General features: G+C 46.4%; 1 protein-coding gene and 1 gene segment (V, D, J or C); both read left to right on the top strand.

The window, feature by feature from the left end:
* Nucleotides 1-22,629, top strand: part of LOC142004557 (T cell receptor alpha chain MC.7.G5-like) — a 369,008-nt gene that overhangs the window by 158,416 nt on the left and 187,963 nt on the right. The gene's annotated exons all lie outside the window — the stretch shown is intronic.
* LOC142005073 (T cell receptor delta constant-like) lies at nucleotides 8,393-22,350 on the top strand. The segment is given in 5 exon segments: nucleotides 8,393-8,440; nucleotides 15,393-15,671; nucleotides 17,231-17,311; nucleotides 20,325-20,441; nucleotides 21,181-22,350. Coding segments are annotated over 3 exon segments (357 nt in total).

A 22,629-nucleotide genomic window follows, 5' to 3' on the forward strand; every position in this document is an offset into this window, starting at 1 on the left:
AACCAGGGATGTTAAAATGATTACCTGGGAAACCACAGCACTTAACCTGTTCACTGTTTTAACTGAGGTCCTGCTGCTCTGGCCTGACGCAGCTGACCACCACTAAAGCGCACTGATAAGGGCCAGTTAACCAGATAACTAGTAGTCATACTGGTAAGCTGCATAACACCCCTTTGACCTCCTTAGCAGGACTTTAGTCGTTAAAGGGGCAGGGTACAGGAAGCTCTAACCCCGAGATTTCCTATCTGAACTCTCAAACTGTCTGTCTCTCTTTCCTTTTTGTATGCAGGTGCCCTCACTCTCCCTCTCTCCCTTAGCAGACACATCGTGGCGGTACACGAGCGCCTCCTGCCAAGCTTTTGCTCTGAAACAAACCGAAAAGAGCAGCTGTTGCAAAGACCAGTGAGTGGTGCTGAAACCTTGCAGTGGTTAGTTGGCAGCGACAGTTTTCCCCTGAAGACTCAGAGCCACGAAAAGGCTTGTGGTTTTGTGGGAAGGGGTTTCTAACCAAACCACAACATGTCATGGGAAAGTGCACTCCAGGCAAGTCACAAGAGTGTGGCCAGCCCAGACAAACATCGACTGCCCTGTGGTGGCTGGGAGACAGCGGAAGAGGGTGTGTGTGCAGTTAGAGATGAGAAAATCCTCAGCATCTCCTCTTCTCACTGGAAAGGGATTTAAAGACAGTTGGGAGAGAGATTGTTGTGGCTGGTTGGGTTTATCCCCATGTGGCGCGAGGTCTGCAAAGAGTTAAGCACTCTACAGGCCAAATGACCCTAATTCAAAGTTTAGGGAAATAATAGTTGAAAAAGTTTGCGTTTTTGTGTGTTCGCATGTATATGGTTACAGATTAACAACACAAGCAGCTGATTCCTGTTTGTTATATTCTGTCTTTTCAGAGAGCAAAAGGACAGAAAGCTGACAGAATTGTCAGAGGTGTGGATGAACATGATTTGTTGGGGAAAAGTCAACATGGCCTCTCCAAAGGGAAATCAACCCTCACCCGTCTACTAGAATTTCCTGAAGGGGACAACAAGCATGTTGAAAGAGGGATCCAGTGCATATAATATGCTTAGATTTCCAGAAAGACTGTGAAAGGTCCCTCCCACAAGGCTCTTAAGCAAATCGAGCTGTGAAGTGATAACAGGGAAGGTCGTCTCATGGACTGGTAACTAGTTAAAAGAAAGGAAACAAAAGGTAGGAAGAAATGGTCAATTTTCAGAATGGAGAGAGGTAACTACTGGCATCCCTCGAGGGTTCATACTGGGGCCAGTCCTATTCAACCTATTTATAAATGACCCAAAGAAAGAGGTACACAGCGAGGTGGCCAGAATGGGCAAATGACACAGAGTTGCTCAAGACAGCTCAGTCTGGAACAGCCTGGAAAGAGCTTCAAAAGGATCTCACAAAACCATATTTTCAGTAGATGAAATTTAGCACTGATAAATGCAGAGTGATGCGCATTGGAAAATATCATCCCAATGCTACGTATACATGATGGGACTAAATGAGCTGTTCCCACATGTGAAGGATCTGAAAAGTATTTGTGTGGATAATTCCCTGAAAACTTCCACTCCTCATGCAGCAGCAATGAAAAAGCAAGCAATGTTAGGGATCGTGAAGCAAGGGATAGAGAATAAGACTGAAAATAGCACATTGTTTCCCTACAAATTCACGGTACATCCCCATCTTGAATGCTGCAGGTAGATGTGGTCACCTTATCTCAAAAGATTTCTTAGCATTGGAAACAATGGAAAAGGAAAACAAACGGTTGGGAGGGGTATGGAACGGTTACCTGATGAGGAGAGATTAATATGACTGGGACTTTTCTGCTTGGAAAGAGGTGACTAAAGGAGGTCTATAAAATCATGACTGGTGTGGAGAAAGTGAATAAGAAAGTGTTATTGACTTCTTCCCATACCACAAGAGCGGGGGTCACCCTATGAGATTAATAAGGAGCAGGTTCAAAACATGCAAAAGGAAGGACTTCTCCAGACAACGCACAGTCGATCGGTAGAACTCCTGGCCAGAGGAGGCTGTGAAGACCAGGACCATGTTGGGGTTCATAAAAGAACGAGATAAATTCACGGATGACAAGCCCATCGGCGGCTCTTAGCCAGGCTGGGCAGGAATGGTGTTCCTAGCCTGTGCTTGTCAGAGTCTGGAAATGGATGACAGGAGAGGGATGACTCAATGATTACCAGTTCTGTCCCCTCCCTCTGGCACACTTGGTCTACATTGTTGGAAGACAGGACGGACACTGGGCTAGGTGGTCTGACCCAGTCTGTCTGTTCTGAAGTTGTAGATGAGAATATTTAAATAAACCTTAAATATAGTAATGACAAAACAAACCAGGAGTCCCGTAGCACTTTAAAGACTCACAAAATAATTTATTAGGTGATGAGCTTTTGTGGGACAGACCCACTTCTTCAGATCATCACCGTACCTGAAGAAGTGGGTCTGTCCCGCCAAAGCTCATCACCTAATAAATTATTTTGTGAGTCTTTAAAGTGCTGCTGGACTGCTGTTTTGTTTTGATAGTATATGGGCTAGCACAGCTCTCTCTCTTTTATGATAGTAATGACAATGTAACAATGTTCCTTTGATGTTTCTAGCTAATCTCCTGTTAATGTTAGTAAACGGGCAGTTCCTTTATGTTAACCCACAAAGCCACATACCCACAACGTTTGGGAAATAAATATCCCGGGTCATCCATTGACAGCTGTGAAGAGGGTATTCCGTGTGCTTTATGAAAATATGAATACGAATGTGACAATAGAAATATGCTCTATGTGAAATACCTCATGTAAGCTACTCCTGTGACTGGTTATCCAACTAGTTACAGACCCATCTGATAGTAGTGCCATCGAGGTTGCATGTTCCTAGTTTAGTAACAAGAAGCTCACGTGGTACAGTATCAGGTGGGCTAACATGACTGTTACCTACCACCTTATTACATTCCAGACGTTTTGCAGGTGGATTTTTTAATTATTTGCTGCATTCTCTCTCCTGACACTGAAGTTAGACTGACTGGTCTGTAATTTCCTGTGGAGTTGTTAGTCCCCTTTTTCTAGACGGGCACAGTATTTGCCTTTTCCGGTCTTCTGGGAGTTCTCCTGACTTCCATGACAGCTAACGGCTCCTGTCTCAGTTCCTTGAGTATTCTAGGGTGCATTCACCAGGCCCTGGTGACCTGAAGATTTCACCCTCCCATTCTGCCTTGTTCCTCCTTTATCTCTGCCTTTATAGCCCACGCTCCCTCCCATTTCTGACCTACCTGAATTGGTAACCGTGGACGGATCCTGTAAGAACTATTTGCACCTGCGATGTAAGCTGATCTCATAACTATATTGATGACTGTTCTGATACCTATCTTTTACTTATATTCTCTCTCTTTCCTTTCTTTTTAAATTAAATGTATAATTAATATGTTGGTCAAACAGGTTGGATTCAGAGTTAACCAGAAGAAAACAGAATTCGTGACCCTAAAGACTAAGGCACCAGGCTCGGTCAAGTTCAATGGCCACGACCTACCTGCCACAGAGAGCTTTATGTCCTTGGGTAGTAGAATCAGACAAGATGGAGGCATTGGAATCACTATTCAGAGCAGACTCAGTAAAGCCAGAACTGTCTTCATGAGTCTGAACACGGTCTGGAAGTCACCATGGTACAGCATCCACGCCTGGCGGAAGTTGCATGACAGCTGTGTGTGGATCAGAATGCCGGTGGAGGACAGAATCTGACCTCGATAAATTGTCGACCTTTCACACCAGAAGCCTTTGGAGGATCCTCCGCATTTTTTTGGCCAAGCATAATTGCAAATCAGGACCTGCTTGCACGCCGCAAGCAAAATCCCATAGTTACGGAAAGACACGGGCGACGGATTGGGCACATGCTCAGGAAAGATGGAAGCTCCATCGCAAAGACTGCTGCGGGCTGGACTCCAGGAGGGAAGTGGAAAAGAGGATGACCCAAGACAACAGGGCACTGGACTGATGAAGTAGAAATGAAAAACTTGGATCAAGCTTGGAGGAGTATTGAGAGGCTGGCCAGTGACAGGCAGAAGTGGAGGGCCTTTGCTGCTGTCCTACCTGCCGCTAGGCATAAAGGACAATGATATAATATACAATATAATTAATAAGAATAAGCTATAAGGAAGTATTTTGGGTTGGGGCAGGCAAGATTCAGCATGCAGAATGGACCTAGCTCAACAAGCCTTTTAATCTGGCCTCTGGCCACCCCCGCAGCTGTGGAGGGGGGGAAGCTTTGGGAGCTGCCCCTAGCCCCAGCATACTCTCCCAGTTCCCATTGGCTGGTTTTGCATGCCGCCCCTGCCCCAAGCAAAATGTCTCAGCTCCTATTCACCGGACCCTCTCCAGTGAGATTTTCAAAGGACCTAAAATATGTCTGGGAGATTGGAGTACTCACCTTTCAAACAGAGTCTATATTTGAAAAGAGAGGATCATAATACTTTTGAGAGAAATTATCAGTCTGTGAGACTTCCCAGGTAGCTGAGGGAAGATAGGGACAAACCTTTCACTGAAGGTCAATGCAAAGGTACCGAATTCCCCAAGCCCCCTTTGAAAATAGCAGCCTAGTTCTCTGTAATAACTCAGAAATAACTAAGGACACTTAGGGTAACGTCCCTAACCTGCAAATGAGCAGACATGCACTGACCTGCATGGAGAAACATTGATTTAATGCTGCGGGGGGGGGCGCAGGATCTGGTTTTTAATATTAAAAAGAAAAGGAACCTCTCTTTTCAGTCAATCAGCAGAGTGTGTTTTGGCAGGGCAGTTACTGACTGGCTGGGGGATGGTACATCCAATGCCTGTGAACGCCAGACTGTGAGATGTGGCAGCAGAGAAGTCAGAAAGGTTTTTGTAGGGCTGTTTATCACTGTGTGGACTACGTACCACAGTGGTTGAAGGTAATTGAGCTGCTGTACATAAACCAACCGCCATACTTTTTGATGGTGGCGCGGGCTGTCTCCTCAGATGCTTGGGGGAGGGGGAGGTTAAAATAATGAAAAGGCAGCTGCTTTTCATCTCAACCCCAGAGCGTGACACCTTCCTGTGAAGTCTGTTCCACTTACTGCAGTCGAGGCAGGGTTTTTAATGAAGGCTAAGCAGGCTGGTGGGAATTTCCAGAAGGGAGCCACCTGCTCCACCGTGATAAGCCTGGCTTCATGCTGCAAGACCGCCACGAATAAAGCTTTCAGCCCAGGACCAGAGTGACAGCTACAACAGCAAACTCCACAAACAAAAATGAACCAACAATAACCAGCAAACCAAGACCAAACTAACAAACTAACCAAAACCAACCAACAAACCACAAAAAACCCTTAGAGGAACGTGACCATGGGGAAGCCAAACTATACCTCCCATGAGGCATCACAGTGCAATTTCTGAGTGCAAATATTTGTTTGTTTGTTTTATGGAGGGGGTGGGAAATGTTCCATTTTTAATTTTTTCCAGTGACAAATTACATTGAATTTATTTTTGGTGGGGAAAAAAACAAAGTCTATTTCCCAACCATCTGTACTCGGCCAACCCAGTCTCAGTCTGGCTCTCTGAAAGTTATGGCTGAGGCGTGTTAAACTGGGGAGGTACTGCTGAATTTTCAGTTCACATGGGACACATTTTTTCAGTAGTGCTTGACTAGTTGAGGCCTGTAAGTCCTATTTTCAAAGGTCACTCGGGACCAAAGGTGCCAGTAAGATACTAGCTCCCAGGGGTCAGCTTTTCAAGGGATCTAGGCATGTAACGATGTGGCTGGGTGCCAAATTCTGAGAAGTACTCTGAACCTGATGAGCCACATGAGGTAATTACCTGAGTGTTCTGAGAGGTCTGGTCAGTCCAGAAACTAGGGACTAAACCCATGACCCTGAGCACAATCTTCTCAGTGTTCTCTGAGATCTATCTGGTAGCTCTGAGGATCTGCTCCATCCCCAGCCTGCCACCACCCTATGGGATTTTCAAACAGCCCCTCAGAAAGCGATGGGCCAGATTTTTAAAGGTACAGAGGCACCTTGTGGGATTTTCAAAAACATCTATAGGTGTAATTCCCAATGAGAACCAAAGATCATTAGACGCCTAAATGCATTTGAAAAATCTCACCAGGCATCTAAAAATACCTTTCAAAATTTGTCCCAAACTCCCAAGGAGTCCAGTGAGAGTTAGGCTCTCAAACTACGCAGCTCCTTTTAAATATTGTACCGTGTGCATATTTATGCCTATAAGTGTTTAAATACCTTGGTTCATCTGTCTCCAAATCCTTTCGGTAGCTTTGAAAATATCACCCTTTTGTCATTCTTCCTCAGGCTCCTTTGAAAATGCCAGTTTTTCATTCAAGCTAGGGGCTCCCTCCATGTTTGCAAGTCTTGGCCCATCTTCCCGTTGCTGTGGTTGGACTGAAGCTGTGGTAAACCACCACTCACACTTCCTTGGAACCGTCTCTTGAGAAGTCACATGGCCGCAGGCACCCTCACAGCTGGGTCTGGTCAGAAGGAAGAGAGAGTTTTTGTCATGAAGTGTAACACTGTGGACTGGGGGGTTACTACCACAGTGACACAAACTCCGTAGAGTGCTGTACAAAAACCTGCAGATGCAAGAGAAGCCAAGTTTGGGGAGGAAAAATAAGGGAATCTGAAATTTCATAGGATGTAATTACAGTACTTTTATCCCTTTCCTTCCCATGTCCTTGTAACGCCCAAGAGACAACTGAGCAATATCCTAAGAGCTGGAAAGACGTATTAGCTCAGAAGCATGGTCCAGAATAAAGTCTTGCAACCTTTCAAGTATAGAGTGACTGCTTCTACTCTTTGGTGGAACTAGGACATTATGCAGAGTTACCTGCCTTGGATAATGTCTCCTGTAAGGATAAAGTACTATTTTCGGCCCTCTGCCTTTGGCTGGTGATGGAGCTCCGGTAGGGACACATTTTTTCAGCAGGCTACAAACAGTGGGTATACAGATAAGCTGATCTTCGGAAAAGGGACCACAGTTACAGTAGAACCAAGTAAGTACAAAGCTTTCTGTACTGAATATTGCACTGGAAGGGAAGGGAAGCGTTGGTGGGTGGTTCCACAGAGAAATGATTGTGCTTTCTGGAGTCTGAGTGGGGTTTCTTAAGGCTCAACTTTTGATGTTTAGCTACATTGCTTGGCTGTGTTAGACCTAATGCTCCTGGTTCCCAGTAGGTGTAAATTAGCATTACTCCATTGGCATCAAAGGGCCAGCTCTCTTATGGTGGAAATTGGATGCAGAGATACTGAAGTCAGCGGACCCAATCCCAAGCTAGATCCCGACTGGTTAATCTGGCCCAGATTTGGTTAAAAAATGCCCCCATGCCACTAAAACCTCACTGGATTTGCACTGTTGGACACTAGTTCCGAGCTCAGGTCTCAGGGAGTAGCGCTGATGCTGTCGAGTGGTTTTGCGATGGCTCTCTTGCACTGTGGACGATGAGAAACTGATTTTCGGAAAAGGCACTGAAGTGACCGTGGAACCACGTAAGTAATTCCCTGACTCATAGGACACTTGAACTGGAAAAGACCTCGAGAGGTCATCGAGTCTGGTCCCTGCCCTCATGAGAGGACCAACCACCATCTAAACCATCCCCGTTAGGTGTCTGTCTGACCTGCGCTGAAATATCTCCAGCGATGCAGATTCCACCACCTCCCTAGGCAATTTATTCCAGTGTTTAACCACCCTGACAGGTAGGAATTTTTTCCCGCTATTCAACTGAAACCTCCCTCGCTGCAGTTTAAGCCCATTGCTCCTTGTCCTGTCCCCAGCAGCCTCGGAGAACAACTTTTCTCCCTCTTCCTTGTAACCCTCTTTTAGGTACTTTTATGTCCCTTCTCATCCTTCTCTTTTCTAAACTAATAAGCCCAGCTCTTTCAGTCTTTCCTCGGAGCTCATTTCATCAGCAAAAAAGAATTTTTCACGTTCCTCAAATGATGGCATAAATATCGCCCGCTGAAGGTCTCAAAATAGGCTACGCAATTGGGCTGCCCAATTGCCTTCCAAATGCATGGGCACTGGAGGTTCAAATCATCTGGGTGAGTGTGAAAATGTCACCCACACCATTTAAAGCTTTTTTTTTTTGAAAGGAAAAGCAATTTAGCTCTTCAGAGAGGATTGAAATCTGGGGTGGATCGATGGAACTACCCTATAGTTGGCTGCTACATGTCTGTGGAGTTCCTTGGGGGCAAACCCAAGAAACGGGAGGAGGTGGCGTTTGTGGTTGGATTTTATTTGGGAAAGTGGGGCTGTCACAGAAAGAGAAAAGCTCTGAGTTTTGTGGCTCAGTTCATGAAGTTCCTGAGCCCACCTGAGAGCAAGAGCGCATGTAAGTTTTTGTAGGGCCCATTTGAAGTGTGTCTATGCACAGCCCCTGATCTTTGGGAAAGGCACTGAGCTCACAGTCGAACCACGTAAGTATTTCTCAGGTGTGTTTTTGTGCTTCGGGGGGAGGTTGTAAGGGTGGAACAGTCAATTTAATTGTTCAGAAACATCCAGCTCTGCACAGAACTAACAGCAGAACAGCGCCTGGGGCACCAGAGAGACAATTCTCCAAAGCAGCTGAAGCTCAGCTGTTCATAGGTGACTATGGCAGTGGAAAAATGCCTAGTAAGATGTTTTTAACGCACCGAGGCACCTACCGCTAATTGAAATAAGGGCCTCTAGATGTAGCTGAAATCCACACCAAGTGCCTAGCTACGTCCTTAAAAACCTATAAGGGTGGCCTTTGTGAACCTAAGCAGCTTTTCAAAGCTAGTTTGTGGCTGATTTGGAAGTATCACCCTTGAAAACCCAATTCCCATGAAGACAATGAGATTTAGATGTCCCAGTTCCCTAAGCAACCTTGCGTGTCTTTAGCCTTTTGCGCAATCCCGGGAAGTGGTTTCCAAAAAGCGCCAAAGGAAAATTGCAGCACAGTTCTCTTGGCGGCTTTGAAAATCAGATCCTGTCTTCTATAAATATGCTGCATTCAGTCGTACATTTAGCCATACCTGGAAAACAGTCTTTGGTAGGGGGCCGGTGTGTGTGTGTGTGTGTGTGTGTGTGTGTTCACACTCTTGTTTCATACCATTAAAAGAGCTGATAAAAATTTCCCCGAGGTGGGAGGGATGAGCAGTAGCATTCATTAGTGTAACTAGAAACAGATTATATATGTGTGTGTGTGTATATATCATTCTTGTCCTTGCTGTTAAAACCCAGTAGAGTGAATCCCTTTTAAAATTAAAATAAAAACAGGTAGCTCAGGAAGTTCCATTTTATCTATAAAAAATGTTCGCTGAGCCTAACAACTTTAATTGCAAATGTATCGTTGCTAAACGGAGTAACATCATCAGTGGCACTGACAATCGTATTCTGTTTAGTAACGAAACATTTGCAATTGAAGGTGTTAGGCTCGGCGACCATTTTTTAAAGATAAAAAGAGTGAATTCCTAGCATGAAAATATCTGTTGGCTCAAATTCATTAAAACCGGATGAGCCCAGATCTCCAGCTGGTGCCAATCAACACAGAAGCCACAGAAATCAGTGGGGTAAAATATTCCCCAGGTGTAAATGGATGTAGCTCGGTTGAATGGAGTTGGACCAGCCCCACAGCCAGGGGGCCAGATCTGCAGCAGATGTAAATTCACAGAACTCCAGTGCTGGAAAAGCTCTTGGTTAATTACCCCCCCTCCCCCCGCCAGATTAAACAAGCACACCATGTGTCCAGCCTGCATTTATCTAGGTCCTACTTCCAGGCATTGGGTTGGGTCAAACCACCCTCTGCTCCACCGAAACACCCTGTTGTCAAATATTTGTACCTTGCATAGATGCCTATGAATTGTCATCAGATCACCCTAGACCCATCTCTTTGTTAAGATAAACAGGTTGAGCCCCAAGGGTCTGTCACGATAAACGCGTTTTCTAACCCTTTACTCATTCTCCTGGCTCTACTCTGAGCCTGATCCAATGAAGCAACTTCCTCTTTGAATTGAGGGTGGCAGAACAGGACAGAGGCGTCCAGCAGCGGTTAAAATCAAGGCTCTGTTGTGACTGTTTGCACGCCCTCTTTACGCACCCCAAGATTGCATTAGCCCTTTTGGTCTTTTAACACACCAAACACACTAAGAATCTGTGCCTGAGACCAGAAAAAGGCCTGCAAGGTGTTGGCTGGCTGATAAGAGAACAGGCAACTCTCGGGGTCTCCAGCCACGTTGTGGTTGTGCAGCTAAAAGGCAACACAAACAAGGGCTGCCTGGCAAACTGTTTTTGTGCTACCAGATGCAACAGTGCTACAGCAGCTCTGCAGTTTGGCATTGGGACCCGGCTCACAGTGGAACCAAGTAGGTGTTAGTTATATTTTAACTTAGCTGAATTACCTCCATGGGGCTAAGAATTTTCCCATACAGGTGGCTAAGGAGGAGCTCCCTGGCCCATCCTTTGGCACCTCAGGAAATGGGGTGACTTTGGAAAGAGCTGTGCATAAGAACTAGGGAGTCACCCAATGAAATTAGTGGGCAGCTGGTTTAAAACGAACACAAGGAAGGTTTTTTTTGATGCAGGACATGGCAGGTCTGTGGAACTCCTGGCCAGAGCAGGTTGTGAAGACCAGGACTTTAACAGAGTCCAAAAAAGAGCCAGATACTTTCATGGCGGGAAGGTCCGTCAATGGCTACTGGCCAGGACACGTCGGAATGGTGTCCCTGGCCTCTGTCTGTCATGGACTGGAAACGGATATCAGGGGAGGGATCACGCGATGATTCCCTGTTCTGTTCACTCCCTCTGGGGCCCCTGGCTTCGGCCACTGTGGGAAGACAGAAGCCTGGCCTAGATGGACCTGGGGTCTGACCCGGGATGGCCGTTCTTATGCTCAGCTCTTGTAGATTCGGTGGTCCATGGGACAGCCTCTCAAAGACACACAACTTCAGCAGCAGCTGTTGTGAGTCCAGGAGGGAAGCCGCCTAGGCAGCCGTCTGAAGGCTCCAGCAGGAGCCTAAGGTTAGGCCCCCAAATTTTAGCCTGTGTTTTTTTGCTGGGGCTGCCTAAAAGAGCCTGGGTGAATTAGGTGCACAAATCCCACTCATTTCAGCTCCTAGCTCTCTTAGGCACTTTTAAAAATCTCCGTCTTATATCAAATCCTGACTCCGAAGCTAACAGGTGCCCGCCGGGCGAGCTTGCCAAAGCCCTACAAGCAATTCGCTTTTTCCACCTGTGAGCTGAGGATACGGGTCATGCTTCACTTTGCAAGGTGCTTGGAGATTGCAGGGGGCGGCCGGACAGCATTGCCTGAGGCCTAGGCCATACTGCCTGGCGCGGCTGAGAATTCACCCCGAGAGAACTGGGGTGTCTTGGTGGGGAGTGGAGGGGAAAAGTGAAGTTTCACACATTTTTTCTGGCACTTCACTTAAGCCCCAAAGGGCGCTGGCCGCTTCTCTCAGCTGGCAGAGTTTGTTCTGGGGGGTTGACATTTTCAAAGACTCCTAGGGGATTTCTATGCTAAATTGTCATTAATATTAACAGGAATTAGGAGCCCAAATCTTTGTGGACCTCAGCTCGGTGGTTTAGTATATGTTATTTCCCACCAAAGGACCTTTTCAGCCATGTGTAAAATGTCGGGGAGTGTTAGTCAGCCTTAAAAATACCTCCCTAAATGATCAGCCTTCCCTCAGCAGATACCTGAGCTTCATTCCAGCTTTTGCCCTTTGGCTTGAGAGGAATTAACTCATTTCCCTGAGACTGGAGAAGAAATTTGTCCAGGCGATCTCTGGGCTAGAGAAAGAGGGCTGGGAGTTGGTATGAGAATTAAGCAGTGTGCTTAGGACTGCAAAGCTCACTTTTGGAAGTGGGACCAAACTCACTGTCCAGCCAGGTGAGTGGGGGAGAAAGGCTTGAAGGTTTTTCACAACTAATAGTGAAGGTAGGGCTTTTGCAAGGTGCCTAAGGGACTTAGGCACCTGGCTCTCATTGAATTCCAGTGGGACTCTGATGCCTAAATCCTTTTGGTTCCTTTGAACAGTCCAGCTCTGGGGCAGAGTGGCAACGCTCTGATGTTCCTTAATCCCTGACTCCAGAAGAAGCCCCCTTGGTTTTAACAGGACAATCCAGGAATGCGCCCCAGAAATTGACAGATTTGAAAAGGTTTTCTAATCAGGGTTTTTTTAAAGAGCCTTTTCACACAGTAGGGAAAGTGCGGATTATTTAATATTTGGGAAAGGCACCACTTTAGCCGTGGAACCAAGTAAGTGTTGTACCTTTCCCCAGCATTACATTGGCTTTTTCTTTCAAAGGAGAGAGAAAGAAAGAAAATGTTGCTTCCCTGGTTGTTCTGGCATTACAAAGAGATGCAAAGATCAAATTTTTATGAAAAAAATAGTGTGTTCACTCGAATGATTATTTAATTTCCTCCTTGCATCGGAGAAGACTGCTAAATAAAAGTCAGGCCCATGACAAATTAGAGCTGTGTGAAAAATTCGGACCAACTTTTAAAAATTAAAAAACCTCCCACCCCGTCCACTACGTTCAAAACCTGCCATCTGCTTAGGAAAAAACATCCGGCAGGCTTGAAGACTACCTGATGTTTTTACAGACACGGACAAAGGCGGCTACCCCTCTGTGACCTGTCACCTGCTTTTAAAATGGTCAGAATTTTTGTAATGTTTAAAGACGTGTAATCCTTTTTAAATCAAGGTGTTTCCTTCCCTGCATATGGCACTTTTGGAAGCTGTGAGATATTTTTATAGTCATTTTGATAAAAATTATTGCTAAAGATGTTCCTGGAAAAAGGCAGGAGCAGGGGCATTTCCAAGCCAGGAAAACGGAGACACATTCAAAACAAATATCCCCCTTTTGACTGGCTCAACCAGCCAGTTGTTATAACCAGCTGAATCCTAAGACGGGCGCAATCGGAGAGGCTGCTTCTTAACTAGGCTTTAAAACAAACTCTTCAGTGACATGAGAGGGGACCAAGCCAGGGTCTGAGGGGCCACGGCTGAGCCCCATATGGAGCGGTAGGCTGGATTGTCCCTGGTGTTTGGTTTCCCCTGGTACCAGACAAATTCATATGTGGCATCTCCCCTACTCTGGTGCAAATCAGGCTCCCTTTGAAGCCACTCTGAGGGCAACCTCTGGAGTTGTATGTCAGGCCCTGCAGCACTGTGCGTGGGAGACCAGAGCCCTGACTTTTGGCAAAGGCACTAGCCTCTCTGTGGAGCCCAGTAAGTACCATTTTTGGACTTTTTCCATGCTACTTGACTAAAGGGCTCCGGGGTCTCAGCTGGTGCAAACCGGCACCGCTTGGTGTTAAAGGGCAGCTGTACTGCTTCTATGCCAGGCTGGTGTCTGGCCCATTGTCTTCGGTGATGAGATAACGGGGAACGCTCAGGCAGCCTACCCGCTCCGAAAGCAGGCGCGACACCCTTAAAGTGGTTCATTTTTCTGCAATGGGAGTAGGGGGAAAGTCCAGCTCCAGCAACTTTCCGTCTGTCATTGCAGAGAGGTGTTGGCACAGGGGGCCGGCTTGCAGATTGCATGTTGGATCTAGGAGCTGAGAGCCCTGTTCGCATGCTCAGAGCGCACGGCGTGGGGTGGGCAATAGACAGGGAGAGGGCAGAGAACAGAGCAGGAGAGCTGTCCCATGTGCCATTCCTTTCAGTGGAAGTTAGACAACCATCATGCCACAGAGACACAAAACAGCAGCATCTCTCTGAGTGGGGTAGAAAGCCACCCTCCTTGTGGCTGTTATATCCATCTGAGTAAATTGATACACTTTCCACTGACTGCGGGGTGGATGCTGATTTACACCCACTGGGGATTTGGCCCATTCCACCTTCACTAGGCTTTCTGGATGTTCACATTAATGAAACATATCAGGTTGTGACTCAGTCTGAGGAAATCAGATTTGCTCACCTTAGCGAAAAACAAGCAGGCCTGTAGCACCTTAAAAACTAACAATTTTAACGTAAGTTAATGAGCTTTCACAGGTAAGACCCACTTCAGATTGTGTAGCAAAAATGAGAATGCAGATGTCTGTCTGTCTGTCCCCATACACTCTATCTATCTATCAAGAGGGGAAGGAAGAAGCAGGGTAAAAAAGAGGTGGGGGTGGAAGTCAACTCTCGTTAAAAAACCCAGGGGAGAAGTAAATTAAACGAAGTGGGATGGGAGCTATTCCTGCGAGCATCAAAGGTGGGGAAAGTGCCCTGGTAATGCATAAGAAAATTAAGATCCCTGGTCAGCCCCAGGTTAAATGTGTCAAACTTGCAAATGAATTGCAATTCAGAGGTCTCCTGTTATTGTCTGGTGGAAAAAGACTTTTGTAACAGATCTGTTACGGTAAGGCCACGGAAGATAAAAATGTTCCCCTTGAGCTTTATGTGCATTCCAATTCTTGATGTGACTCACCTTAAATAGGCCCGTAACAACCCTTCCCTAGAGAGGCCTGTGTGCCCTGATCAACTCTCACCTGGGAAATGCCTTTAAAAGGTGTAGTAAGCATTGAAAAATATCATTATAACGCTTAGTAGAAGTGCAAAATGTTCTGCAGAATGACGCAACCATATGGTGCTAAGGGATTGATTTTTGCCATGGTTGCTAGAAGAGGTAATTTACTCAAGAGTAGACTTTTTGGACGCATTCCTTGTCAAGCGAGGAGGAGAAGAGAGCAGAATCAGCCGCCCAGAAACTCCTCTCTCTTCCTTACCGTTATTGCAATGGTTGTGTACTTTGACCACATCAAAAAAGTGAGCATTTCTGCATGTGCAGTTCCTGGTTCAGAACAGGTGCCAAGCCAAGCTGAACATCACAACCAGTTGTGCTTTTGAATTTCGTGTGGTGGGTGTGTGGAATTTGTTAATTTTCAGGCCCACTGGCTAAAGACCGGAGCTCTTCCTCGCACAAGAGAGGCTATCGCCGCATGTGAGTTCTCCCCAATCTTCCGAGGTGTCGAGAAGCTGGGGCTCATGGGACTAGGTTTGGAGATTCCTAGAAATGTTCTCTCATGAGTTTTTAGGCCAGGCTGACAAGTGCACAACTCCGTTAATGTCCTTTGAAGGTCACAGCCTCTATCCGGCCCTCTGTATTGTGCAATCCATTCTGCCTTGAGCACCTCTGGCACCTAGACTGTGGTCTTTAAAAAAATATCTGAGGGGATATTCTTTCCACTTAGCAGTTGCTGGGCCTACATTCAAACCAGGTGCTGCAGACGAAGGGCTCTATAGGCCATCACCATATCGAAAATTAAGGTGAAGGGACTCCCTGTCCATTGCTACCTCAGACCCAGAGGCCTGAGACTCTGAATTCCACAGCTTTATTCTGTGCCCCTTATCTGACTTCTCCCGGCCTTTAGAAGTGGATCAAATTCAATGATAACCCTTGATAATTTGTTTCCAGAAAATCAAGGATCTTCCGTTCCCTCTGTCTCGGTTGTGAAAACGAAAAAGACCAGGGAGAACAAGTGGACCGCGGCTTGTTTAGCCAGGAATTTCTACCCCAAGGATGTATCCATACACATGAGTCAAGAGAACGAGGTTGTCTACAACACGAAAGCCGTTCTCTCTCCGGATGGGAAATACAGCGCGGTCAAGGTGGTCAAGGTTGAAGGAGATGAAGTAGTGGAGTGCAGTGTTAAACACAAGGGAGCCAATTATAATGCAACAGAGACTAGTACAGGTATTTATATGGTTTGAACCTCTATTTCATCCCCCCTTCCCAGTGGCACCTCATTTCAGTGTCTCATCCTCGTCAGTTCAATGATAGCAATCCCCACCTAGAGAAACTCAATATAACGTCTTACAGGAGCAAAGGGGCCAGATTTTCAATCTGCCCAGGGACACAGAGAGGTAGTTGGATATATTATCAAAAAACACCAGTGCAGCTGAGTTCAATGGTAATGAAGCAGCAAACATTTTAGAGCCAGACTTTTATGGCATGGAGACATCCTGTGGGATTTTAAAAGCAGCGGATGTTAGGCACTTAGATGCTCTTGAAAAGTAGAATTTGCTTCGTAAATCTTTTTAAAACCTCACCTGCTGGGATATTTTTAACAACATCAAGACACCTAATCCCCTATGAATCATGTAGGGCATCTTTCGCTACCTTTGTAAACCGATCTGTAGCTGGGAAATGTTTCACAGCCAACGGTTCTGTGGTGGATAGTGACCTTCTGAGAATACAAAAACGTCCCCCCATTTCATGAGCAGTTGTGTAACGTTTTAATCAAAGCTGGAGGGAAAACACTCTCGACAATGTTACTGAAATTGGTGATCGCCATTGTCAGGAATGTGAAGCTGGATTTTAGCTCAGCTGAGAATTTTGATAGCAATTTGGATTCTATTTTTGTTTAAAAATGAGACATCACGATCTGCTTTGGAAAAAAGTACGGGTTAGTTCTGAACCCTTCACAATGAAACTAACTTCAGAAACTAACTTTTCCTAGGTGACATTCGCTTTACATATTTCAGCCAGTGCCAGTTGAAAATATTTCCATGATGGCTTACCTTTTCCCAGGCCCCTCTTGGATTTGATTGGTGAAGTCTCCTTTATTTCAATGCCAATTGCCCCTCCAAATCTCTAACTGTGCGGAAAGTCTCCTATGGACATCAATAAGAATTGGAATAGGTGTTTAGTGGGAAAAGCACTTTGTTTCAGCAAATTAATTAAAGGCGGTTTCATCAGTTTTATTTCAAAACCTTTTTGTGATGAAAAATAGAAAGTTTTAAAGTCTGGAATTTTATAAAGAAAGTATCTGGTTTTGGCAAATGTTTTAGATTTTTATCAAAGAACCCACCAAAAAGGTAAAAAGAAAAAAGACTTCTCCCGGCAAAAAAATCTTTTTTTTGGGGCTGTTTTTAGTGATTATTTTTGCATATATTTTTGATTGTTAGTAAAAAAAAAAAGCCCTAACCACCATTACAAATAAGGTCTTTTGTTCTGTCTGCTTTTAGCTGAAAATAATTCAGTTTTCAGCTAAACCTTTAAGCCAGAAGTGTTTGGTTGTTGATTGCTGAATATCAATGCACAAAGTCTTGGTTTATTTTTTGACAAAATGTCTACTCTTTCTCTGGGGAAAAATCAAATACATTTATAATCAGCTCAAACCTTAATTTCAGCCTGATGTTCAGACATTTTAATTCACTCATTACTGGGAAGAAGGGAGGGAAGTTGTATTTATGACTTTTTTCATAATTTTTTTCATTGAGATGTTCTTTCATTTTTCTATCTGCTGATAGCTACGGATAATGTCCCACCTACGACTAATGCCACAGCTGCGAAAACTCAATTTTGTGAATCTTCTAATTCCACCTTGGCAGGTTAGTAACGAAAAATACAATGGAATCAAGTAATAAATGCCAATGATGATGATTTGAGGGTGTAGATTCAATGCAGACATTGGAAAATGGAATTACTCAGTTGTAAAATAACATTCAACATCTGACCATTTACAGAACACTGGTCGTCTGTAATTGCTTTTTCCACACAGCAGCTAAGGCCATAAACACAAGCTGTGTCTTGGGCCCTGCCAAATTCACAGCCGTAAAAAAATGCGTCACCGACCTTTGATGGTAGAACAAGAAGCAGTGGGCTCAAGTAGCAGCAAGGGAGCTTTCGGTTGGACGTTAGGATAAACTTCCTCACTGTCAGGGGGGTTAAGCACTGGAATAAATTGCCTAGGGAGATTGCGGGTCATCGGAGCTATTTAAGAACAGGCTACGCACGTGCATGTCAGGGAAGGTCTGGATGGTGCTTGGTCCTGCCGAGAGGGCAGGGCACTGGCTGTGACCACCTCGTGAGATTCCTTCCAGTTCTAGCGTTTGAGGAGTTTATGAAATCTGCTCTTCCCTTTGAAATCTGGTCTCACCATGAATTTTGGCTAGCACAGGGGAGGGGCAGGCAAGGGGTGGCTTTTCTCTGCTCCTCCTCCATTCAACTTGTAACCCTCCCTTACAGACCCTTTTGGGTTGGGACCCCCAGGGTTACAATGCTGTGAAATCCATTTAAATATTTGAAACGGCCTGTTTTAAAATTCCACAACCAAGAAAGGGAACAAAATGAACCATGAATTCGGTAGGGCCCGACTGGTGCACAGTGTCTCTTTCTGCAGAGTGGTTCATGCCCGTGAGTCTACCGCAGGGCAGGCCGTTGAAAACAGGGCAGACACCCAAAACCTGTGGTGTGGTGCGTAATACGATTTTACCAGCCCGGTACCACGAGAGCTCCCGCACCACCACACTTGTGCTGCTTAAAAAGCGGGTAGAGCATAAGAAAGAGTACCTCACTGCCTCTGTATAAATCCACGGTTCACCCCCTTTTTGAATACGGCCTGCAGATGTGGTCACTTCATCTCAAAAAAAGATATCTTGGGACTGGAAAAAGTTCAGAAAAGGGCAACAAAAGTGATCTGGGGTTTGAATCGGGGCCATATGAGGAGAGATTATAAAGACTGGGACTTTCCAGCTTAGAGAAAAGGAGACTAAGGTGAGATATGACAGAAGCCTATCACACCATGACCGATGTGGAAAAAGCGAACGACAGAGTTCTTTACTTGCTCCCGTAACACAACAACGAGGGGTCAGCAAATGAAATTAATGGGCAGCAGGTTTAAAACTAATAGAAGTTTTCTTCATGCAGCGCGTGGTCGCCCTGGGGAACTCCTGGCCAGAGAAGGTTGTGAAGACCAGGACTTCAATGGGGTTCAAAAAGGAGCTAGATAAATCCATGGAAGACAGGTCCTTCGACAGCTGTTGGCCAGGCTGGGTAGGAATGGTGTCCCTGGCCTGCTTGACAAGGCTGGGAATGGCTAACAGGAGAGGGATCACCTGATGATTCCCTGTTCTGGCAATTGCTCTGGAGCATCTGGCATTGGCCTCTGTTGGCAGACAGGGGACTGGGCGAGAGGGACCTTTGGTCTGAGCCAGTGTGGTTGTTCTCACCGCGGAGTTGCAGACAGTCCCCTTAGCTGAACAGTCATAAGACCATAAGAACGGCCATACTGGATCAGACCAAAGGTCCATCCAGCCCAGTAGCGTGTCTGCCGACAGTGGCCAGTGCCAGGTGCCCCAAAGGGGATGGACTGAAGACACGATCAAGTGATTTATCTCCTGCCATCCATCTCCAGCCTCTGACAATCGGAGGCCCGGACACCGTTCCCAGCCCCTGGCTAATAGCCTTTTATGGAGCAACCTGCAAGAATTAGTCTAGCTCTTTCTTACATTCTGTTACACTACTAGCCTTCACAGTCTCCTCGGGCAAGGAGTTCCACAGGTTAATGATGTGCTGAGTGAAGAAGAACTTTCTTTTATTAGTTTTAATCCTGCTACCCATTAATTTCATTTCGTGTCCTCTAGTTCTTGTGCCCATAACACAAGAAGAAGAACAGAATACAAGCAAATAACTTCTCCTTATTCACCCTCTCCACACCTGCCATAATTTTACAGACCTCTATCATGTCCCCCCTCAGCCTCCTCTCTTCTAAACTGAAACGTCTCAGTCTCCTTAGCCTCTCCTCATATGGGACCTGTTCCAAGCCCCTCATCATTCTAGTTGCCCTAGTGAGTTCAAGGTGTCTTTCAGATGCAGCCCCTGAGGCAGGTCTCTGACTTCAGTCCAGAGTCTCCACCCACCAAAGGTCAAACAGCTAAAAAGAGAGAAAATTTTCCTCTGGCCTCGTGTTATCTCCTTCTTTCAGCTTCCACGTGGGCAGGTGTTCCCAGAAGGTGGAGTGGGGTCACCACACAGTCCTTTGTGTTGCAAGGGACTCTGGGGGCCCGTCTGAGGGTGGTGACCTTTTTGACAGGGCAGCGAGGAGAGGAAGGGGTGTGGGTGTGTAAAAGTCCCCTCCTTGAAGCCGTAAGTTCAATGCAAACATTTCTGAAGTAGTAAAAAAATGAACAGCTTTTTATAGCCTGAAATAAAGCCAAAGAAGTGAGTCTGGTGCATTCAGCACCTCATCAGCATTTCTTTGGGTTTAGACTCTCGTGAAACTCTTAGAAGACTAACACCTGTTGTGTGCAAAACTAATACACAGGGACTGGTCTGGGCTCCAGCTACGAGTTTGTGAGTTCTTAGCTAGTGCCGGAAGCCTGGCCAAGATCCGGCATCTGGCCTTCCAGTACCACGTGCAGGCCGAACACAAATGGATTCCTGGATAAAACTGAAGAATGTTGCTTTGTCTGTCTGTGCAAATTGTTGCCGTCTCCTCTCGCTCCGGACTGCTGAATGTTCTTTAATTATTTTGTTTGGTTCGGTCTCACGTTCTCTCTTTCGCTTACACCAAACCCTTTGGGCCACGGCGTTCCCTGCCCACCTCCCCTTCTCTCCCCACAGCGCCGGAGATGGAGAGAGTGAACATGCTGTCGGTGGCCGTGCTGGGCCTGCGGGTGCTGCTGGCCAAAAGCATTGCCTTCAACATGCTCATGACGGCCAAGCTGTTTATTTTCTAAGGTAGGAGCTGTCACAGTCACCGTGCCCATTCTGGGCTTGGGGGGTGATAGGGAGGGAACTATAAAGGGCTTTCCGGCAGTTTCGGAAGATAAAATCCCATTGGAAGCCAACGGGCAAGAGCTTCAGGTGGCGTAACTCAGCCGTAACTCCACTGGAGTCCGGGCAGCAGGTCCCAGCTGGTGTAAACGGTCTGTCGCGCCTTTGAAACCAGCCGGGGATCTGACCCAGACTCTTTAGAACTGCCGAGCTTTCCAGTGTGTCCTCGAAGCAGGTTTTGTTGCGACTGTCCCAGGGGCTGACCCTCTTGCCATGTGCCCGAGTCTATTTACAGAGGCAGCGTCTTGGCCTCCCCTGGAAACGAGGATCAAGGTGAGGGCCCCAGGGTGAAAAGTTCCTTTGGGAAATGCTGGCCTAGGCGGCCCCTTGTCACCCACAAAGCCTGGGCATCCAACGCCGCTCTCAGAGTCGGAACGTGGGACATCTCCCTTTCCGGCCCACCAGCCGTGTTCCCCGGGTGCTTGGGCGGCCGCCCAGGACAGAGGTGATCAGCACAGCAGCCAGAGCCAGCAGCCTGTGTTTCTGCAGGGGGTCCACAGCCACACAAAAATGTTATTCTGCCCTCGGGTAAACAAAATTAGAGGGAACTTTGATCATTGGCGAAGTGGAGACGGCAGAGAGCTGGGCCTAGTGAAACAAACAGTGTCCGGAATGTCTAACCCCAGGGCTTTCCTCTCCCTAGGTCGTGCCGAGTGACCCAGCCAGGGCCTGGAGAAAGGAACCAGGGACCACCGGCAGCGAGTCCCATGGGGGCAGATTCCCGACCGGTGTCAACCAGCCAAATGCTATTGGAGCGAGTGAGACACATTTCCTGGTGGTGTAAACGCCCTGTAGCTGCATTGAGGTCACTGGGCTAGAGCGCCAGGTTCAATACTGCCATAGCCAATTATCGCCGTCTTGGGATTCGTCCCTAGAGCTTCTTTTCTGTCTTTTAAGTTTTTCACTCTTCTCTGTTCAGCTTGGCTGTCACTGCTGGTTACCTGTGACTTTTAACTGACTTACTGCAGGATCTCAGAACTTGTATTCTTCAGTCTCTTGTTAAATAGAAGCATTTAGCAGGAAGGTTCCCTGGTGCAGCATTACACTGAGGCTTCCAAATCCCTTAGGCAGCTTTGCAAAAATCTCCTTTTGATTTTTTTCTTGCTCTGTAAAAATACTACAAGAAGTCCTGTGGCACCTTATAGACTCACAGGTGTTTTGGAACATGAGCTTTCGTGGACAAAGATCCGCTTCATCAGATGTAATGAGTGGGGGTTCCAGAGGAGGGTCTACATTTCTAGGCTCATGAAAAGGAGGGAATCCCACTCAAGAGGAGGGCCAGAGTTGACCAGGTCGGTTCAGTCACGGAGGATGTGGCCCATTATCAGCAGTTCATGTGGAGTTGTGAACATCCAGAGAGGAAAAACCAGGTCAATTCAACCTCCACTCATGCATCCGACGAAGCAGGTCTTTGTCCACGAGAGCTTATGCTCCAAAATATCCGTCAGTCTATAAGGCACCACAGGACTTGTTGTTGTTTTTGAAGATACAGACTGACTTGGCTGTCCCTTCTGACACTTGCAAAAAGCCTGTTTTATGGCATGGGGAATTCATCCCTTGCTGAAGCATTTTATCATCTGTGGGTAGAAAATTAGGGGCAGGTCTGCAGCTAGTATAATTTTGCAGAGCTACCTTGACCTGAACAGAGCGAGGCTGGTGGGTTGAGCTGTAATGCACCACCGCTGAGGATGTGGTAACATGTTTGCTCACATTATTTTTAATTGCTAGTCATTTCACCATAAAGAGCTGTGAATTAATGTGATACTGGCGGTTGTGGCTTTCTGTGCTTATTCCTGCAATAATAAAGCAATAGTGCAAAAGGCAAGGAGGACGCTTTTGTATTAATGGCCTGTCTTCAGAGATTCTGAACTCCTTCTAGTCGTGGGTGAGCGACCAGGGTCTCAACTAATCAGCAAGGAGTTTGTTCAGCAACCCAGGGGTTACAGCCTCTGTGAGTCGAGTTTATCTGGCTGTGGCCTTGTTGCGAGAAAATACACTGCACCGAATTATTCCCATTTTCAGCACAAAGGGTGGAGTTTTGAAAATGTCCATTTGTAGGTAGGTGTCTAAAGTCCACTGAAGTCAGTGGGAG

Source organism: Carettochelys insculpta, chromosome 32 (genome assembly GCF_033958435.1).
Source record: "Carettochelys insculpta isolate YL-2023 chromosome 32, ASM3395843v1, whole genome shotgun sequence".
In the NCBI taxonomy this organism is placed as follows: Eukaryota; Metazoa; Chordata; order Testudines; family Carettochelyidae; genus Carettochelys; species Carettochelys insculpta.